The sequence below is a fragment of the Rhinopithecus roxellana genome, chromosome 12 (genome assembly GCF_007565055.1).
Source record: "Rhinopithecus roxellana isolate Shanxi Qingling chromosome 12, ASM756505v1, whole genome shotgun sequence".
NCBI lineage: Eukaryota > Metazoa > Chordata > Mammalia > Primates > Cercopithecidae > Rhinopithecus > Rhinopithecus roxellana.
This window is the reverse complement of record NC_044560.1, coordinates 135769776-135790688: the sequence shown is the minus strand read 5'-3', so window position 1 is coordinate 135790688 and position 20913 is coordinate 135769776. Positions and strand designations below refer to the sequence as shown.

The following is a 20913-nucleotide window of genomic DNA, read 5'->3' as shown; positions in this document are numbered from 1 at the left end:
CAAGCCTCCCCTGTGTATGTTTTGGATGGGAGAATACACTGTGCAGCTGAGTACAGCAACTACCCTGGTGTCTTCTGCTCTCACTTAAAGACAGTTGCCTGCCTTTGGGTTAAATGCCCAGTTGAATACAATGCCTGGCTGGGCACGGTGGCTCATGCCTGTAGTCCTAGCACTTTGGGAGTCCAAGGCAGGCGGATCACTTGAGGTCAGGAGTTTGAGACCAGCCTGGCCAACATGGTGAAACCCCGTCTCTACTAAAAACACAACAAAAAATTAGCTGGGCGTGGTGGTACACACCTGTAATCCTAGCTACTTGAGGACTGCTTGAGCCCGGGAGGCAGAGGTTGCAGTGAGCCAAGATCATGCCACTGCACACTCCAGGTTGGGCAACAGAGCAAGACTCCATCTCAAAAAAAAAAAAAAAAAAAAAAAAAAATACAATGCCTATTTTTGGTTTAAAAAACAGAACTTGTCCTTAAATGTAGTAAGTACTTACCCTTAATCCAAATACCATGCCTCACCCTTACAGACTGTGCCTTCTGTTGGTTAAATACAGTGAATTTCCTTTCATAAACCTCTTTTTGCTTAGAAACAGCAACCCCTACCTTTAATGTAAACCCAGAACCTACCCTCAGTTAAATCCGCTCTCCGATTTGGTACGGTACCAACCCTCATCTGCTCAGTTAAATACAGTGCATGATCTTAGTTTGAGGTTTCCCAAAGTATGTCTCCAATTTGGTCTCGCCACCCCAAATCAATCCACCGCTCAGTAAAGCAGTCAGCTCCAGTCCAGCTGGCCGAGTCTGTTCAGCCACTGCCCTCCCCCCCCCCCCCCCCCCCCCACCTGTGGCACATCTTTGTCTCCCTGGTTTCCTCCTGCTTTCAACTATCCCATACAGCCCTGGTGTTTCATACCATAGGGATCCGGGGCCTTTTGAGAAACAACTGAAGTGGGGAAGGGCAGGGGGGTCAGTGAAGAAAGCGCTCAGCAGGGCCAGAGAAGGTCAGGCCAGAAGTGGACAGACTGCCAGTCTCTACAGAGGGCTGAGGCCTGGGAGGTAGGAGGCCCAGCACAGGCTCTGGCATGGCCACTTCCTGACTGACCATAGTAGGCAAGGAGCCTCCCCTCCCCTGGCCATTATTTCAACATTAAGGTCATTCTCAAGGCCCTTCACAGCTGTGACATTCACTGCCCTCTTACCGAAATGCTTCTAAATCCTTTGCCCCACTGTTGTGATCTATACAGAACCCTCCTGACCATCCTCTCCAGCTAGATAACTGCACTCTTCCCTGCCTCGTCAAAACTTCTGCCCCGTGTCTCATCCCCACCCCTACTTCCCCAGGGGGTCTGCCTGCTGGTTGATTTGGGGGTTTGCCAGAGTAGGAAAGGTGGTGGGGGCAACAGCCAGAGAAGGATGGGAGACCCAAGGCAAGACAGCACCAGACAGCACGTGACTCAGTCCAGGAGAGCTGGACCTTCAGTTTCTTCGTCCCAGCCCCTTTCAGCACACGGCTGGGGACAGGTAGAACTATGTCCTCCCAGCCCTAACCTGCCACCTCCTGCTGGCCCAGCTCAGGGCTGAGATTGTTGATTGGATTCACCTGTGATCTTGTGGCCAGTGTTGCCAAGGAAGGTCTGAATCAGCACACTTGGTTTCCCTGGCTGCCAAATCCAGGCCGTGTGAAGCATGCGGTAGACGGTGGTGAAGGAGGTACTGCAGGTGACCAGGGTGCCCAGGATGGGTGAAAGGAGGCACCTCTGGAAACCCGGCCTAGCGTTTCCACCACCAGCACTGTGGTGATCTGGTGACCTTGGTCCGAAGGCCCTGTCCCACCTCCAGGGTTTTGTGCAGGGGCTGGCCCGTTGAGGCAGTTTGACAGAGGAGTCACACTGGCAGTAGCCTTCTGAACAGTGGGTAGGTATGTACAGGTCACCTGCCACCGCCTTTACACCCAGCAGAGGACTCAGGCTGATGTTGCCAGCAGGCCACTGTGGATACCAGCTAGATAGGCTGCTGCAGGGAGGTCTTTTGCTCTAGGATGAGCTGTAAGATAGGTCTGGCCACCAGGAATGCTTGCTGCTTGTGGCTCTCCAGTCCCTTCACCATCATTCCCAGCAGGTGGAACTCACCCTTTTCAATTCAGACACAGGAATACATCGGTATCCTTCTCACCCTCCACTGCAGGAAACGAGCACCGCTCAGTCAGCTTCTACATGGAAGCTGGCCATGTTGTGCTGGCAGCTGCCTGGGCTCAAGCGCCTGTCACGAGCACAGCACTTGGCTTAAGAATGTCAGCCCTGCAGCCAGGCTGCCTATGTTCACATCCCGGCTTTGCCATCTACCACCTGTGGGGCGTTGGACAAGTTGCCAAAGCTTGCTGGGCATCTGTTTTGTCTGCAAAATAGGGTGATGATTGTACCCACCTCCTAGAGGTGTTGTGGTGGTTAAGTTCACGATAATTGTGTCTGTTTTAGTTGGTTCTTGCCTTGATGTAAAGAAATACCTGAGACTGGGTAATTTATAAAGAAAAGGGGTTTAATTGGCTCACAGTTCTGCAGGCTGTACCAGAAGCATGGTGCTGGCATCTGCTCAGCTTCTCAGGAGGCCTCAGGAAATTTATAATCATGGCGGAAGGTGAAATGGGAGCAGGTACTTCACATGCCCAGAGCAGGGACAAGAGAGAGGGGAGGTGGCATACACTTCGAAACGACCAGATCTCACAGAACGAATTCACTATGGTGAGGACAGTACCAAGGGGTTGGTGCTAAATCATTCATGAGAAACCACCCCCATGATCCAGTCCCTCCCAGCAGGCTCCACCTCCAACAGTGGGGACTACAATTTGACATGAGATTTGGTGGGGACACAGATCCAAACCATATCAGTGCCTGACCTGTGCTGAGCCTCAATAAATGTTAGATGCCACCATCATCCACTGGTGCCAGGTCTGCATTGGCCACATAGCATTTTGCAGTCCTCTAACTTTGCAGATACGTGAGCCGATACATCCTCTTTTTTCTCCTTAATGCATGTGATTGGTCTCTGTCACCAGTGACTGAGAAGTGCCGACTCTTAGGGAATGGCAACTGAAAAGCATTATTTCATGGTGGAGTCTAGTTCAGTCATGTGATGGTACCTGGGGTGACACCTTTTCCCACTCTGGGCCTCTGCTGGAAGGTGAAGGGGAAGAGGTAGGCAGTCTCTCAAGGGTCCAGGCCTTCCTCCTCTGCCACCAGTCCCCCAGAGCCTGTGTCTGACCCCCTAGCTACTGTCGGCAGCCATCCAGGATCTGGCTGAGCCCACTCTCCTCAGAGAAGGTGCTGGGGTGGCAGTTGTGGGGGTGGCAAACTCCATCTTGGAACAAAGGAAGGAGAAACGCCCTGCTGCAGGATCTCGCCAGCCAGCTGGACATGGTTGGTGGTTAAATGCTCTGATGCAATGATAATGAGGTTGTAACGGTCCAGCAGCACCTGCTGGAGGTACTTGTTAGCTTGGAAAGTGGGCGTGCCTATGCCTGGAGGGTCTGATGATGACCGTGGGTGCAGGTAGGCTGTAGGGTCCACAGCCATTTCTATCACACCCATGCAGGCTGAGTTGGGGTCTTCATTTCGTAGCCTCTCATGGTGTTGATAGGTCAACTTGCCTGAGCCTGTGGCCCTGGTAGTGCCAATGTGCACCCTGACATTCTCTAATGAACAAAATGTGGCCTGCAACTTGGCAGCAACTGCTGGCAGATTCCACACCTTGCAGGCCTCTGTCAGAGCCCTCGCCACCTCTCAGAATAGCAGCAGTCTCTTGAACTGGCTGAGGGCTGGCTGGGCTGTACTTGCCATGGGTTGCCTGACCCCTAGTTCTCCAGCTTCAGAACTTGGTGACCCTCAGCAGAACAGGTGAGGGAGTATTTTCACCCTGAGTTACCCATTCTCCAATCCCTCTGCATGCCTGTCATAAATGTGTTACAATATACTTGCTGCCTTGGCATCCACTTTTAGGCCTGACACACACTGAAACCCAGTGAAAACCTCATCACCTTAGCCTAGTTAAAACTTCCCCTTGCCCTTATGGCTCGCAGTTTAGCCCACCTACCTGTTCTTCATCTCACCAACCCAAAACCCAACAACATCCTACAGTGGCTGACCATGGCCCTATGGGATGGTCAGTCAACATCAGAGCCATGTAAATAAGTTCCCACTTCAAGCGTGTTTTCTTTAAAATAGCCGTCCACAACCACCATTGGAAAGTCTAAGGGAATACAGGCATAGGCCCACAGGTTCTTTTTTTTTTTTTTTTTTAATTTGAGACAGAGTCTAGCTCTGTTGCCCAGGCTGGAGTCCAATGGTGCAATCTCGGTTCACTGCAACCTCCAGCCTCCCGTGTTCAAGTGATTCTCCTGCCTCAGCCTCCCGAGTAGCTGGGATTACAGGTGCCTGCCACCACCCCTGGCTAATTTTTTTGTATTTTTAGTGGAGGTGGGGTTTCACTATATGTTGGCATGCTGGTCTCGAATTTCTGACCTCAGGTGATCCGCCCACCTCAGCCTCCCAAAGTGCTGGGATTACAGGTGTGAGCCACCGCACACGGCTCTCCATGACTGTTTGACACTATCTTGTGATTCCCTAAAAAAAGTTTAAAGAATTTCCACTAGATAATGCTGAACTAGCTGAACTATGGATATAGATGGATTGTATCTGAAAGATGACAATAGTAAAAACTGTGCAAGATATGTAGTTACCACTTCCTTCGAAATTGCTGAAGCCGCTCCCTTATCTGTGGCTACTTTTTTTTTTTTTCTTTTGAGATGGAGTCTTGCTCTGTCGCCCAAGCTGGAGTACAGTGGCACAATCTCAGCTCACTGCAACCTCTGCCCACTGGATTCAAGCAATTTTTCTGTCTCAGCCTCCTGAGTAGCTGGGATTACAGGCACCCACCACCATGCCTGGCCAATTTTTTTGTATTTTTAGTAGAGACAGGGTTTCGTCATGTTGGCCAGTCTGGTCCTGACCTCCTGACCTCAAGTGATCTGCCTACCTCGGCCTCCCAAAGTGCTGAGATTACAGGTGTGAGCTGCTGCACCTAGCCCCTGCGGCTACTTCTGCCCAACAAACTAAACTCACTGCCCTTACCTGGGCTGGCCTCGTGAAAGGGCAACCTGTTACTCTATGCAGATAGTACATATGCCTTTGGGGTTGCTCCTGATTTTGGACTGCTATGGAAATGAAGGGGTTTCCTCACTTCCACTGGAGATCAAATTAAAAATGGATCCTATGTACAGGACTTACTGGATGCCATCCAGCTGCCAGCTGCCTTGGCTGTTATGGAAACTTCCGGACATTCAAGCTGAGCCTCTGCGGAAGCTAGAGGAAACAGCTTTGGCTGAAATGCCACAAAGGATGCTGCTATTAAAGGTTCGGTTCCTCAAATCTCTCTCGTTGCCCAGCTAAAAGAGCCACCAAAAGATGATCTAAAAGTGATTACCAAAGATGCACAAAATTGGGCACCAGAAACCAAAAAACAAAATTGGAAAGATCACGCTGCTAGTTCAATGATTTGGAAAAAAAAAAAAAAAAGCTATAGTTTAGGCCTGATAACTAGTTCTCTCCAACTCAATATTGTTAACTACAGTACATAATTTGACTCACTGGGGAACTTACAAATTATTTTATGAAACAACATGACGGGGAGTGACATTAAAAGAAACTGTACTGGCCGGGTGCGGTGGCTCTCGGGCTTGTAATCCCAGAACTCTGGGAGGCCGAGGCGGGCCGATTGCTTGAGTCCAGGAGTTCAAGACCAGCCTGGGCAACACAGCGAAACCCTGTCTCCACTAAAAATGTCAAAATAAGAAGTAGTTTCAACTGCTGGGGAGGCTGAGGTGGGAGAGTCACCTGAGCTCAGGAGATCAAGGCTGCAGTGAGCGGAGATCGTGCCACTGCACTCCAGTCTGGGTGACAGAGTGAGACCCTCTCTCAAAAAACAAGCAAACAAACAAAAAACAAAAACACGGCAAAAAAAAAAAAAAAAGCCTATATGACTTTTGCCGCCTGCCGTAAGTTTAACTCAGGAAAATGTGTATATCCTGATCCTGGACATTTTTATCTATGTAATAGGCCCTTCAAGGGTTGGCAAATGGATTTTATCCAATTACCCACTTCCATGTGTATGTGGGCATGTGTATATATATACTATATATGTACTATATATAGTATGTGTATATATACTGTATATGTACTGTATATAGTATGTGTATATATACTCTATATACTATATATGTGTATATATACTATATATGTACTACATATGTATATACACTGTATACTATATATAGTATATATACCTTATATGTACTATATACGTGTATATAACTATATGTGTATATATACTATATATAGTACTATATGTACTATAGTGTATATATACCATATATGTACTATATATATGTGTATATATACTATATATATATATATATGTACTAGTAATGGTTTGCACATTCTCCTATTAGGTAGAGGCTTTCCTGGTAGACAAGCCACTGCTTCAGCTGTGGCCAAAATTCTTCTGGAAAAAAAAAGGATTCTCACCTAGGGAACTCCCCTTGAAGTACATCGTGATCAGGAGCCCATTCTACTGGCCATATAATAAAACAAGTGCATTCAGTTTGGCAAATTTTTCAGCATTTCCACTGTCTACAATCCCCAGTCTTCTGGCTCAGTGGAACAAACAAGTGGAACTATAAAAACCCAATTGGATGGCCGGGTGCGGTAGCTCACCCCTGTAACCCCAGCACTTTGGAAGGCCGAGGCAGGCAGATCACACCCCAGCACTTTGGAAGGCCAAGGCAGGCAGATCACTTGAGATCAGGAGTTCAAGACCAGCCTGGCCAACATGATGAAACCCCATCCCTATTAAAAATACAAAAATTAGCTGGGTGTGGTGGTACACGCCTGTAATCCCAGCTACTCGGGAGGCTGATGCAGGAGAATCGCTTGAACCCAGGGGACAGATGTTGCAGTGAGCTGAGATCAAGCCACTGCACTCCAGCCTAGGCGACAGAGTGAGACTCCATTTCAAAACAAAAACAAAAAACCCAGTTGGCAGAATTTATCTACATCTTCCTTGACCTAAGTTCCTCCTTTGGTATTATTAAATCTAAGGGCCACTCTTTGGGGCTCATATACTTTCACCTTTTGAAATAGTCACAGGCCATCCTATGCACTTGGGCTCCTCTGCTATTGACCCTTAATTGATAAAAGGAGACATACCCATCTGGGTGCAGTGGCTCACACTAACACTTTGGGAGGCTGAGGCAAGGGGATTGCTTGAGTCCAGGAGTTCGAGACCAGCTTGGGTGACATGGCAAAACCCTGTCTCTACAAAAACACAAAAATTAGCTGGGCGTAGTTGTGTGCAATGTAGTCCCAGCTACTCGGGATGCTGAGACTGGAGGATCACTTCAACCCGGGAGGCAGAGGTTGCAATGAGCTGAGATCCCGCTATTGTACTTCCAGGCTGGGCACCAGAGGGAGACACTGTCTCAAAACAAAAACAAAAACGAAACAGACATACTCCAACATTAATAAAGCCTGAATAAAGTAAAGGCATTAAAGCAATGGATAGAAATCATACTTTGATAGAACAGTCTTTCCACAGCACAATCATAGGAGACAAAGACCTACAGCTCTATGGTCTGCAGCCCGGCGACTTTGTCTATCAGAAGAGACACCTGCGCAAGAGTCCTATCCAGCCTTACCAGAAAGGTCCATATTAAGTCCTTCTCACCAATCCCTGTGCTGCCAAACTAAAGGGCATTGACTTCTGCATTCACATCTTTCGTATTTATTTTTGAGATAGAGTTTCGCTCTTGTTGCCCAGGCTGGAGTGCAGTGGCACGATCTCGGCTCGCTGCCACTTCTGCCCCCTGGGTTCAAGCGATTCTCCTGCCTCAGCCTACCGAGTAGCTGGGATCACAGGTGCCCGCCACCGCGCCTGGCTAATTTTTGTGTTTTTAGTGGAGATGGGGTTTCACCATGTTGGCCAGGCTGGTCTTGAACTCCTGACCTCAAGTAATCCGCCCACCTTGGCCTCCCAAAGTACTGGGATTAAAGGCATGAGCCATCCACCACGCCCAGCCTATTTTTTCTTTTTTTGAGATAGGATCTGATTCCGTCACCCAGGCTGGAGTGCAGTGGCACAATCATGGCTCACTGCAGCCTTGACCTCCCAGGCTCAAGTGATCCTCCCACCTCAGCCTCCTGAGTAGCCAGGCCTACAGGCATGTGCAATACCTGGCTAATTTTTTGTAGAGACAGGGTCTCACCATGTTGCCTAGGCTGGTCTTCAACTCCTGGGCTCAAGTAATCCTTTTGCCTTGGACTCCCAAAGTACTGGGATTACAGGTATGAGCCCTGTGGCCAGCCACAAAGTGAAACTTTGAGACTTACATGTTCAGATTTACTGTTTCACCCTAACAGTGACTACAGTCTACAGAAAAGACTTTGAAGTTAGATTTTAAAATTGCAAAACAACAGAATTTAACAATGAAAAAATACGCTGGGCATGGTAGTTCATACCTGTAATCCCAGCACTTTGGGAGGCCGAGGCGGGAGAATCACTTGAGGCCAGGTGTTCAAGACCAGCCTGGCCAACATAGTGAAACCCCATTTCTACTAAAAGTACAGAAAAATTAGTCGGGCATGGTGGCTCATGCCTGTAATCCCAGCAACTCAGGAGGCTGAGGTTGGAGAATCGCTTGAACCCCAGAGGTGGAGGTTGTAGTGAGCTGATATCATGTGACTGTACTCCAGCCTGATGACAAAGCAAGATCTTGTCTCACAAAAAAAAAAAAAAAAAAGGCAAAAATAACTTATGCTCCTAATCCTTTAATTGTTGATGGTCTCCAGCAATGCCATAATTAGATAATAGAAGCTTGGGCAAATACTGGTTGACACCTCCCGACAACAGCCTTGGGCAAGTTTTTTGTTTGTTTGTTTCAGAGAGTCTTGCTCTGTCGCCCAGGCTGGAGTGCAGTGGCATAGTCTCGGCTCACTGCAACATCTGCCTCCCCAGTTCAAGCGATTCTCCTGCCTCAGCCTCCCAAGTAGCTGGGATTACAGGTGCCTGCCACCACGCCTGGCTAATTTTTGTATTTTTAGTTGAGACGGGGTTTCACCATGTTGGTCAGGCTGGTCTCGAACTCCTGACCTCAGGTGATCCACCCGTCTCGGCCTCCCAAAGTGCTGGGATTACAGGCATGAGCCACCACACCTGACCGAGCAAGTTAATCATTCTCTCACTGCCAAATGTAAACAGTAAGAGAAGCTTCTTTTCCAGGCTGTTACGAGCCAGGAGTACCTAGCAGTGATGAATAAATGTTAGCTAATATAAAGTACTTAGCCTGGCATGTGGTTACACTCTCAGTATTATCACTGGTGATGCCTCAGACACTCTGGGCATTGTTATGACTTTTACTATTGTGGTTACTTTTTAATTTGGTCTTGAGCAGGGAAAAGTTGGGTTTGAGTGTGTCAAAGTGAAAAATAAAAATGTAGACATGAATCTCTAAACTTAGCAGTTTCTTTTTTTTTCTTTCTTTCTTTGAGGCAGAGTCTTGTCACCCAGGCTGGAGTGCAGGGTCACAATCTCAGCTCACTGTAACCTCCGCCTCTGGATCTCAAGCGATTTTCCTGCCTCAGCCTCCCGAGTAGCTGGGACTACAGGCAGGCACCACCACACCAGCTAATGTTTGTATTTTTAATAGAGATGGGGTTTCACCATATGGGCCAGGCTGGTCAGAAACCTCAACACATAGTTGCCCTCACATTAAGACCCAGGGCCGGCTGGGTGCGGTGGCGCAAACCTATAATCCCAGCACTTTAGGAGGCCGAGACGGGCGGATCACGAGGTCAGCAGATCGAGACCATCCTGGCTAACCCAGTGAAACCCCATCTCTACTAAAGAATACAAAAAAACTAGCCAGGAGAGGTGGCGGGCGCCTGTAGTCCCAGCTACTCGGGAGGCTGAGGCAGGAGAATGGCGTAAACCCGGGAGGCGGAGCTTGCAGTGAGCCGAGATCTGGCCACTACACTCCAGCCTGGGCGACAGTGCCAGACTCTGTCTCAAAAAAAAAAAAAAAGACCCAGGGCCTTTCAGCAGGTCCCAGTATTCACACACGCACACCCCAATCCAATCCCACAGAGACAGGTGACCCCAAACTCAGCAAATGTGTCACAATCTTAGGCTCACAGCATCAAAATCAAGAAGTCAAGGCTGAAGGGAGCTGTGATTATGCCACTACACTCCAGCCTGGGCGACAGGGCAAGACCCTGTCTCTAAAAAAAAATTTTTTTTTAAGTCATGGAGAGACCAGGATTCTTCCCAATCACAGACACGCCAGATGTCTCAACTCCATGTGCCTTCCTGCTCTGAGACATACCATCCATCCTTCTGGAGTGAGATTCATGCTAGGCCACGGAGTTGCATTCTCAGCCTCCTCTCTCCTCCGATATTCAAGGAAACATCCAGTCACTCTCTCCCCTTGCCATTCTCTGTCTCCTCAAGCACCACACAGAGGTGAGCCCTCTGGCCGCCTGCCCTCCCTCTCCCTGCCACCCCCCACCCCTCCATGACTCCCAAGCAGCAGGCAGGCACAGATACCCACTCTCCCCCAACCTGTTTAGCCATTGCTGGACACCGCTGTGCTCATCCCAGGCCCCAGGGGCTGTCTTTGGTACACTGGGTTCTCAGAAAAGGACATGAGATTGAAACTAAAATACCTTAGCAGGGGCCGGCGCAGTGGCTCACGCCTGTAATCCCAGCACTTTGAGAGGCCAAGGTCAGGAGTTCAAGACCAGCCTGGCCAACATGGCAAAACCCCATCTCTGCTAAAAATACAAAAATTAGGCCGGGTGCCAGTTTAGGAGGCCAAGGTGGGCGGATCACCTGGGGTCAGGAGTTCAAGACCATCCTGGCCAACATGGTGAAACTCCCTCTCTACCAAAAATACAAAAATTAGCTGGACGTGGTGGCGTGTGCCTGTAATCCCAGCTACTTGGGAGGCTGAGGCAGGAGAATTGCTTGAACTTGGGAGGTGGAGGTTGCAGTAAACCAAGATCGTGCCACAGCACTCCAGCCTGGGCTCTGAGTCTCAAAAAAAAAAAAAAAAAAAAAAAAAAAAAAAATTCGCTGGGCGTGGTGGTGCTCACCTATAATCCCAGCTACTCAGGAGGCTGAGGCAGGAGAACTGCTTGAACGTGGGAGGCAGAAGTTGCAATGAGCCAAGATCGCGCCACTGCACTCCAGCCTGGGTGACAGAGCAAGATTCCATCTCAAAAAATTAAAATAAAATAAATAAAGTAAAATAAAATAAATAAAATAAAAGGTACCTTAGCAGGATGCAGTCTCCTGTCTTGTCCCTGCTGTCCTGTGCCCCACAAATTCCTCCTGGCCCCTTGGGGACCAGGGAGAAAGACACCACCAAGAAGCCCTGGGAACCCTGGGCCCACCATCCATGTCTCCAACCTCCCTCCCCAGGGCACTCCTGTCCCCGTTCACTACACTCCTGTTGGCCCTGGGCCCACCTGCCTCCCTCCTCCCCTCCCCAGTGCCCCCTCCTTTGCCCTGCCCGGAAGGCAGGCTCCCTCCACACCCACCCTCCAGGCAACTGCAGCCCTCACGTTCACCACATTGGCCTTTTTTGTTGGTTTGTTGGATTTTGTTAAGACTTAGTTTGTGGGTGAGGTAGGGGGGCGGGGCTGCACTCTATTTCTCTTCTGAGTCGTGTTTCTTCCAGCTATCCAGAATGCACTTAAGAATGAGGCCGAGCTTCCTGCGGGTTGAGAGTGAGGCTTCCTCGCTGCCTCCCTCCTCGGACGCCCCCTTCTCCACGCCATTGTCACCAGCCACTTCCAAGCTGACCTCTGGCTGCGACTCGTCCTCCTCCAGGGCCTTGATGCGGACACGCTGGGCGTCCTCGGCCATCTCGTTGAGGCAGCCCTGGAGCATGGTGTAGACAGCGCCAAAGCTGATGCCGCCAGCCACCAGCGTCCCAAACACAGGGATGCCCCTCTCAAAGGCGCGGGCCACCCGCATGGCGCCGTCGGATGACTGGGAATAGAGCCGCAGGACAGTCTCAGGCGAGACCTCCTTGGCCAGCGGGGAGCGGATGACCGAGCGCAGGTCACCTGCCTGTTTGCCCACCTGCTCAGCCAGCTTGGCCAGCGAGTCGTCGTCCAGACCAAAGCTGCGGTGGTAGCCACGCAGCAAGTGGATGAGCAGGGCATCATCATAGGCAGCCGCCAGTCCCGGCACAGGCAGGGCCTGGATGACGCCCAACACCAGGGCGGTCTTGAGGACTTGCTCTTGAAGCATGGCTTTCTTCTTCTGCAAGGCCTCCAGTGAGATGTCGGGGAGCGACAGCAGGCCAGCGTGGCGCCGGTGGGCGGGCAGGTCATGTTCCCAGGTGGACACCAGCGTGGGAAAGTCGTAGCGGGCCGGTGAGAGGTTGGACACCAGGAAGATGCGAGGTTCAGCCACGCCGGCCTCCCGCAGCCGCTCAGCACAGTGGTCTCGGATCTCCTGCAGGACAGCGGCCTCTCTGAAGCCCGATGGCCGCTGGGTGCGTGTGGCCGCCAGGTCCTCGTCCACCTTGGTGCGCACAAAGTAGAACTTCTTGCCCTGGCACAGGATCTCGGCAGCCAGGCGGGTCTCGACGGCCCCGCAGCGGCGGGGGGAGACCAGCAGGAAAAAGTCATAGCGGCTGAAGTCCACCTGCTTCAGGTACTTGTCGGCCGGGCAGCCTGGAGAGCCAGCCCCTGGCAGGTCCCAGAGGGTCACGTCGGGGAACTGTGGGTGCGGGTAGGATGACGGTTGCCTCGTGGTCTCCACAACGCCCGTGAGAGCCGCACCAGGGTCCTCGGCGCCCAGGCCACACAGGGCGTTGATGAGGGAGGACTTCCCGGCGCCCAACTCGCCCGTGACGCCCACCTCCAGGCGGGTGCTCTCCGTGGAGGCCAGCAGCTCCTGGAGGTGAGAGGCGGCCTGGGGGAGGTTGCCTGACTCAAAGGCTGTGAGCAGGGCCTCCAGCCTTTCCTTGGCCATGAGGATGGTGGTTTGCTCCTCCCCAGGCACCACAGGCAACTTTGAAGTAGCCATGGTGGCCAGTGGTTCAGAGGGTGGCGGGGGACAGGGGAGAGTCACAGGATGCGTGATCCTCAGCGCCTGCAGAGGAGAAGGGAGCCATTCACACCACCTGGGCCTTGGCATAGGGCGGGGAGAGACAGACATCACAGATGTGAAGGGAGTCCCCCTGGAAACCCACAACTCTCTTTCTCCTTCAAGAACTGGGGACACATTTTTGGCACAAGTTAAAGGGCTTTGGGATCTGGCAGGCCCAGGTTCACATCCCTTTTCTGCCACTAACTTGCTGTGTGACCAGGGGCAAAATGAAGCACCTCTCTGTGTAATGGGCATGACCACTAAGCAGCCTCTTGGAGCACTGGTGGAATCTCCAGGGTAACCTAGGCACAGGTCAGTTTTCTGGGTGTATGTGTGCCTTGGAGGGCTGTGTGCTTAGAATGGCCCAGTGCTTGGTTTAACGCTCTGCTGACACTGGCTGAAATTCTTTGTTTGAGTCAGGATCTCTGTCATCCAAGCTGGAGCACAGTGCTACAATCATGGCTCACTGCAGCCTTGATCTTCTTGGCTCTAGCAATCCTCCCACCTCAGCCTCCTGAATAGCTGGGACCACAGGCGCATGCCACCATGCCCAGCTACTTTTTAAAACTTTTTATAGAGATGGGAGTTTCACTATGTTGTCCCAGCTCAGCTTGAACTTCCGAGATCAAGGTCCTCCTGCCTTGGCTTCTGAGTGCTGGGATTAAGGGCATGAGCCACCATACCTGGCCTGAAATTCTTTGTAATATTTGAACCCCAGGGGCCCCATATTTTCATTTCGTACTGGGCTCTGCAAATTACATAGCCAGGGCAAATTACATAGCCAGGGCTGCATAGGAAAGGGCTTAAGCCCAGCTCCTGGCCTGTGGCACAGACCCATTCAGAGGAAACAGCTGCCTCCTGCTGCGGCTAGGACTGGAGGGTGGGGTGAAAGGGACCCAGACCCGGAGCCAGACTGCCTGGGATCAAATCCTGGCTCCACCACATACTCACTGAGTGATGTGAGGCAAGTTACTTAATTCTTCCCTCACTGTCCTCATCTGTACACTGAGAAGGATATCTACAATCATGACAAACCACCTTGTAGGATCTCTGTCACTTGAGTGAGTTATGACATAAAACAGCCCATAAAACAGTGCCTGGCTCAGGGCAGGTGCCGCGTGTCATTGGCATCATCATCATCATTGTACTTACCATTAGTAATATTCTTAGTTGTGTGACTTTGAGCAAGTCCTCGCCCTCTCTGAGCCTCAGCTGCTCCATGGAGGATACTCCCCTCCACCTCACAGGGCTGCTGTGATGACCATGAACCCCGTTCAGCTAGCCCTAGGCTGACTTTGGGTTCAGATACCCTTGGGTTCGGGAAGCCAGTCATGGGGACCACCTGGACACTGGGAGTCATTTCCATGAAATCCCAGCCCTGCCATGGCAGCCCTTGCCTCCCGGGGTTAAGTTTCCCCACCCATCCCCCTGGAGCTCCTGTTGTGATGGTCCCCCCTCAGATCCCTCCTCCTCACCAGGAGCTTCCCTGGTCCTCCCCCTTCCCACTCACCCCTCTTCTGGCCCATCACCTCTAAAATACATTTACTTGCTAAGGGTCTTCAGGGAGCCCTGGGAGAGCTGCTCATGTCTGGGATCACTGTCCCCAGTTGACAAGGAGAGGGACTGAGGCTCAGACATGACAAGTGAGGCCTCCTCAACCAGAGGCACAGCCAGGACCCAAACCCAGGTCCCCAGGCTCCTTCACCCCTCTAGAGAGCTACTCTCCCTTCAGCCGCATGTCCCTGCCTCCCACCTTGTCTCCTTGCCCCCTGCATCCTGTCTCTTTACCTCCTACCCCTCACCCCATCCTCTGCTGAAAGAGATCAAATGAAAAAAACTAAAAGGCAGAAATGAAGTCCACAGGCAAACAGCCCGGGCGGCGCCCTGAGCCTAGTTAAAGATTGACCCCGGACCTAACCGATTAGGTTATCTATAGACTCCAGACATTGTAAGGACAAACATTGTGAAAGTCTCTGTCCTGCTCTGTTCTGTTCTAATTACCGGTGTCTGCCACATATCTTAGTCCTGGGCCCAGTACAAACACATTCCTCTATTTTGCCCCAACTTCCTGAGCCCAACACAAACACATCCCCCCCCCACACACACATCTCAGAAACACCACCTAGAGAGCCCCTGATAAGGTCACAACCGTTTGTAGTTTTACTAAATGCGCGGGAACAAATAGAAAACTGTTAATTGTATAACTTAAAATATTAACCAATTACCAGTTGTGATGCTGCAACCAAAAGAATTCCTTTGTACCTCTGTAACCTTACATATCCTGTATGCATCGGGCTATAAAAAGCGGGCACATACATCATTCGGGGCCCTCTTGTATGTTGTAGAACGGAGGGACCAAGTTCGAACTTGCATTAAAGATCCTTGCCGCTTGGCTTTGACTCTGGACTCTGGTGGTCTTCTTCGGGGAATAAACGGTCTGGGCATAACACTGCTACCGCACTCCACCCCCCACAGAAATGTGTCCTTAAGACATTGTTCCCGGCTGGGCGTGGTGGCTCACACCTATAATCCTAGCACTTTGGGAGGCCGAGGTGGGTGGATCACTTGAGGTCAGGAGTTCGAGACCAGCCTGGCCAACATGGTGAAACCCCATCTCTACTAAAAATACAAAATTAACCAGGTGTTGTGGCGCATGCCTGTAGTCCCAGCTCTTGAACCCGGGAGGCGGAGGTTGCAGTGAGCCAAGATTGCACCACTGCACTCTAGCCTGGGCAACAGAGAAAATTAAAAAAAAAAAAAAAAAAAAATAAGACATTGTTGCCTCCAGATCTGAGCCTCCTATCCTGGGTCAGAAGGGTTCCCACCTATGCCCTCTCCCTAGTATGGTCTGGGTGGGAAGAGTGGGAAGCTGGAACAGGTCCTGGCAGCAAGGGGCAGAAGAATCAGTGGTTGGAATTTGGGCTGAGAGAGTCCGGATTAGGACTGTTAAGCCCCTGCTCCACACGTGCACAGGGGCCCAGCGAGAGAGCCCTGGGGGACTCACCTGCCCTGTAGGCTCTCCCTCTCCCCTCACACTCTCCCCACTGATAGGATCTCCTTCCCTGCTAACCCAAGGTCAGACGCCGTTGCTAGGACCCATTGTAATAGCAAGCAGCAGCTTATTGGTCAGCCAGCCTTGGTGCAATAATGCGACAGTGATGTCGGGGGCGGGGCCTGGAGGTGGAGCAGGGACCCCAGGCCCCAGCTGCTCATGGGCTCACCACCCACTCACACTGGGCCCTCCAGTTCCGCTGAAGAGATCTTTCTAACACTGAGACCTGTTCAAAATCCTCCATGGTCTCCATCACCCCCAGGACAAACTCTCAGATTCACAGCTTGGTGTCCGAGGGCTTGGCCCTGCTACCACTCCACCCTCCACCCAGGGCACTCTCAGTTCCCCAGACAAGTGTGAAAGTTGATGATACAAATTGGGTCATTGCTGGTGGGCACAGTGGCTCACGCCTGTAATCCCAGCACTTTGGGAGGCCAAGGTGGGTGCATCAGTTGAGGCCAGGAGTTCGAGACCAGCCTGGGTAACGTGGTGAAACCACATCTCTACTAAAAATACAAAAATTAGCCAGGTGTGGTGGCACATGCCTGTAGTCCCAGCTACTCGGGAGGCAGAGGCAGGAGAATCACTTGAACCTGGAAGGCAGAGGTTGCGGTGAGGCAAGATCATGCCATTGCACTCCAGCCTGGGTGACAAGAGCGAAACTCCATCTCAAAAAAAAAAAAAAAGAAAAAAAGAAAAGAAAACCTGCTTATTGCAAGTAGACTCTCAAAGAGACTGAAATCTGTCTCCCTGTGCTGGATTCAAAGCAGTATTTTTGGTGTCCTAGGGCAGGGGGATTTAAAAGCCCTTTCACGCCAGGTGCGGTGGCTCATGCCTGTAATCCCAACACTTTGGGAGGCCGAGGCAGGTAGATCATTTGAGGTCAGGAGACCAGCCTGGCCAATATGGTGAAACCCCATTTCTACTAAAAATCCAAAAAAATAGCTGGGCATGGTGGCGTGTGCCTGTAATCCCAACCACTCGGGAGGCTGAAGCAGGAGAATCACTTGAACCCAGGAGGTGGAGGTTGCAGTGAGCTGAGATCATGCCACTATACTCCAGCCTGGACAACAGAGCAAGACTCTGTCTCAAAAAAACAAACAAAACAAAAGGATTATTTTTATTAGAAAAGGTTCAGAGGGTGGATTGTGAGATTAGCAGGTGATTGGTGGAAGGATGTGGGAGGTCTAGAAAGTCCGTGGGCCATGCACCATTACTTCTTCATGCTAACTCATTGCATGTGCAAATTCAGGGGAAGTTAGTATAAGACATGCAGTGGAGATTCAGGCTGTGACCTCGGCAAGCTCATTCTGCCCAAATTCTAGTCGATCATCTTAGTTCCAACCATTTCCAGCCAGTTGTTTCTTGATCTCACAAGTGGAAGGAATTTCAGCATTTCAGCAGGTGGTTTCTTTTCTTACTTGCTATCCTGCAAACTCAAGAATTTCTGTTCGTTACTGGTTTCTGACTTTGGGGTACAGTTTCTGTTTCAGTGTTTCAGTAAGCTGTTTCTTTTCGGGGGGAGGGATTGCATTGGGAGTTATACCTGACGTAAATGACGAGTTGATGGGTGCTGACGAGTTGGTGGGTGCAGCACACCAATATGGCACAGGTATACATATGTAACAAACCTGCACGTTATGCACATGTACCCTAGAACTTAAAGTATAATAATAATAAAAAATAAATAAATAAATAAAAATTAAAAAAAAAAAGCTGTTTCTTTTCTTATCTGCTATCTTGTAAGCCCAAGAATTTAGTCATTGGTTTCTTTCTCTCTCTCGCTCTCTCTCTTTTTTTTGGAAATAGTGTCTTGCTCTGTCGCCCAGGCTGGAGTGCAGTGACACGATCCTGGCTCACTGCAACCTCCGCGTCCCAGGTTCAAGCGATTCTCCTGCCTCAGCCTCCCGAATCGCTGGAATTACTAGCATGCAACACCAGGCTCAGCTAATTTTTTATTTTTATTATTTTTAGTAGAGATAGGGTTTCACCATGTGGGCCAGGCTGGTCTCGAACTCCTGACCTCAGGTGATCTGCCCTCCTCGGCCTCCCAAAGTGCTGGGATTACAGGCGTAGCCACTGAGCCCAGCCCCTTCTTGTCCTTTATAAGTGTCTCAGTCCTGTCTCCCCTCCTGGCTTCCTCTCTGCCCAGGCCAGGCTCCACGGGGCCTTCTCCATCCCCATTTTATAGGGAATTTACAGAAATGCTACTCAGAGGATTTTCCTGACCATCTGCAGGGCAGTTCTGGAAAGGAGCTTCTGAAAACAACTGAGAAGGAGAGAGAGGCCCAGAAGGGGAATAGACTAGCTCAGAACCACCCTGAGAGCTGGGGAAGGGTGGGCTGTTGGCCGCATAGTGCAGAGTTCTTAAGCCACAGGTGAAAGGGACGTGCGGGCCAAAAGCCACATGACTCACCCGTGCTCTCACTGACTGACACAAATGCACAGAGCCGAAGAGAGTGAATGACACGGTTCTCAGACTTTCCCGGACACCAAGCAACACAGACCAGCAGACAGCAAGGACTCCTTCCCAGAATGCATGGACACGCACCCCTGCCCCAAGACAGAAGGGAAAGACACAGAAAGAGCCTCAAATACAGAGTCACTTCATGGCTGGGCGCAGTGGCTCACTCATGCCTGTAATCTCAGCAATTTAGGAGGCCAAGGTAGGAGGTTCTCTTGAGCCCAGGAGATCGAGACCAGCCTGGACAACAGAGCAAGACCCTATCTCTTAAAAAAAAAATTAGCCAGGTGTGGTGGTGCACATTTGTAGTCCCAGCTACTCAGGAGACTGAGGTGGGAGGATTGCTTGAGCCCAGGAGTTCAAGGCTGTAGTGAGTCATGGTCGTGCTACTGCACTCTAGCCTGGGTGACTGAGCAAGATTCTGTCTCTAAACGAAACAAAACAACAGAGTCATTGAAGGAAAGCAAGACTCAGACAAACACACAGTTACCAAAGCCTCACCAACACCCTCATTCAGGGACACAGACGTGCAGACTTTAAGAGACACAATTACACACTGACAACATATACAGAAACCACAAAACCCACTGACTCCATTCAGGAACCTCATTCATTCTGCTGCAGCAGCTAGGGCCCCAGAGATGCATCAAACCCAGGCACTGCATCAGGGGCTCCAGACCCAAGAAAATGGAGATAATTGCAGCCCAGGATGATTGTGGACCAAGAAAGAGAGCCACCGCCACCTGCACATATGCACCGATGCAGACTGGCGTGTTCCCAAGGATGCCCCTAGCAGCTCCTCAGAGCACCAGCCAGGGAGGGGTTGCACCCTGCCTATCTGCATATTGGGAACACAGCAATGAACAAGACAGCCCCAGGTTCTGCCCCCACAGGACTCAGAGTCCAGTGGTGGAGTCAGATCCATCCCAAGATAGTGATGACAGAGGGGGCCGCTCTGGGATGCGGGACCCCAGAGGGCTGTGGGAGCATAAAGGGGGATGCCTGACTCAGCCTGGGAGTCAGGGAGGGCTTCCTGGAGGAGGGAGCACCTGACCTGAGATCCAAAGGATGAGTAGGAGTGAGCCAGATGGCACATTAGGGAGTTGCATCCCAGGCTAAGGGACCAGCCTCTCCAAAAACCCTGAGTTGAGAGAGAACTTTCATTCATTCAATAATAAATTCAGTTTCGGCACACCTCATTTTATTGCACTCAGCTTTATTGTCCTTCACAGATACTATGTGTTTTTTTTTTGCCCGGGGGGTGGGTTATGTGGTGGAGAAGAGGGTCTTGCTCTGCCATCCAGGCTGGAGTGCAGTGGCATGATCTTGGCTCACTGCTCACTGCAATCTCTACCTCCTGGGCTCAACCAATCTCTACTACCTTTGCCTCCCAAGTAGCTGGGACAACAAGCATGCGCCACCATTCCCAACTATTGTTTTATTTATTTATTTATTTATTTATTTACTCATTCATTTATTTATTGAGATGGAGTTTTGTTCTTGTTGCCCAGGCTGGAGTGTGTAGTATGATCTTGGCTCACTGCAACCTCCGCCTCCCAGGTTCAAGCGCTTCTCCCACCTCAGCCTCCCGAGTAGCTGGGACTACAGGCATGCGCCACCATGCCCAGGTAATTTTGGTATTTTTAATAGAGACGGGGGTATCGCTATCTTGGCCAGGCTGGTCTCGAACTCCTGGCCTCAAGTGATCTTCCCGCCTTGGCCTCCCAAAGTGCTGGGATTACAGGCATGAGCCACCCCACCTGGGCCGATACTATAGTTTTTACAAATTGCAAGTGTGTGGCAACCCTGTGTCCAGCAAGCCTGTTGGTGCCATTTTCCCAACAGCACGTGCTCATTTCATGTCTCTGTGTCACATTTTGGAAATTCTCACAACATGTGAAACTTTTTCATCATTATTATCTCTGCTAGCGTGATCTTTGACGTTACCATTGTAATCATTTCAGGGCACCATAAACTGTGCCCACAGAAGACAGCAAACTTAATTGACAAACATCGTATGTGTTCTGACTGCTCCACTGACCAGCCATTTTCCTGTCTCTCTCCTTCTCCTCGCGCCTCCCTCTTCTGTGAGACACAGCTATAGTGAAACTAGGCCAGTTAATAACTCTAAAATGGCCTCCAACTGTCCAAGTAAAAGGAAGAGTCACATGTCTCTCACTTTGAATCAA

General features: G+C 50.6%; 1 protein-coding gene across 1 annotated transcript; it reads right to left on the bottom strand.

The window, feature by feature from the left end:
• Nucleotides 1–11690: 11690 nt before the first annotated feature.
• Nucleotides 11691–13205, bottom strand: IRGC (immunity related GTPase cinema). Its single transcript, XM_030913853.1, has one exon. The coding sequence runs from the start codon at nucleotides 13143–13145 to the stop codon at nucleotides 11754–11756; it is 1392 nt and encodes a 463-aa protein (XP_030769713.1). The 5' UTR covers nucleotides 13146–13205; the 3' UTR covers nucleotides 11691–11753.
• Nucleotides 13206–20913: the final 7708 nt, after the last annotated feature.

What these genes read in the sequence shown, in the direction of transcription:
- IRGC (XM_030913853.1), bottom strand. Translation starts at nt 13,145, where the DNA reads ATGGCTACTTCAAAGTTGCCTGTGGTGCCTGGGGAGGAGCAAACCACC.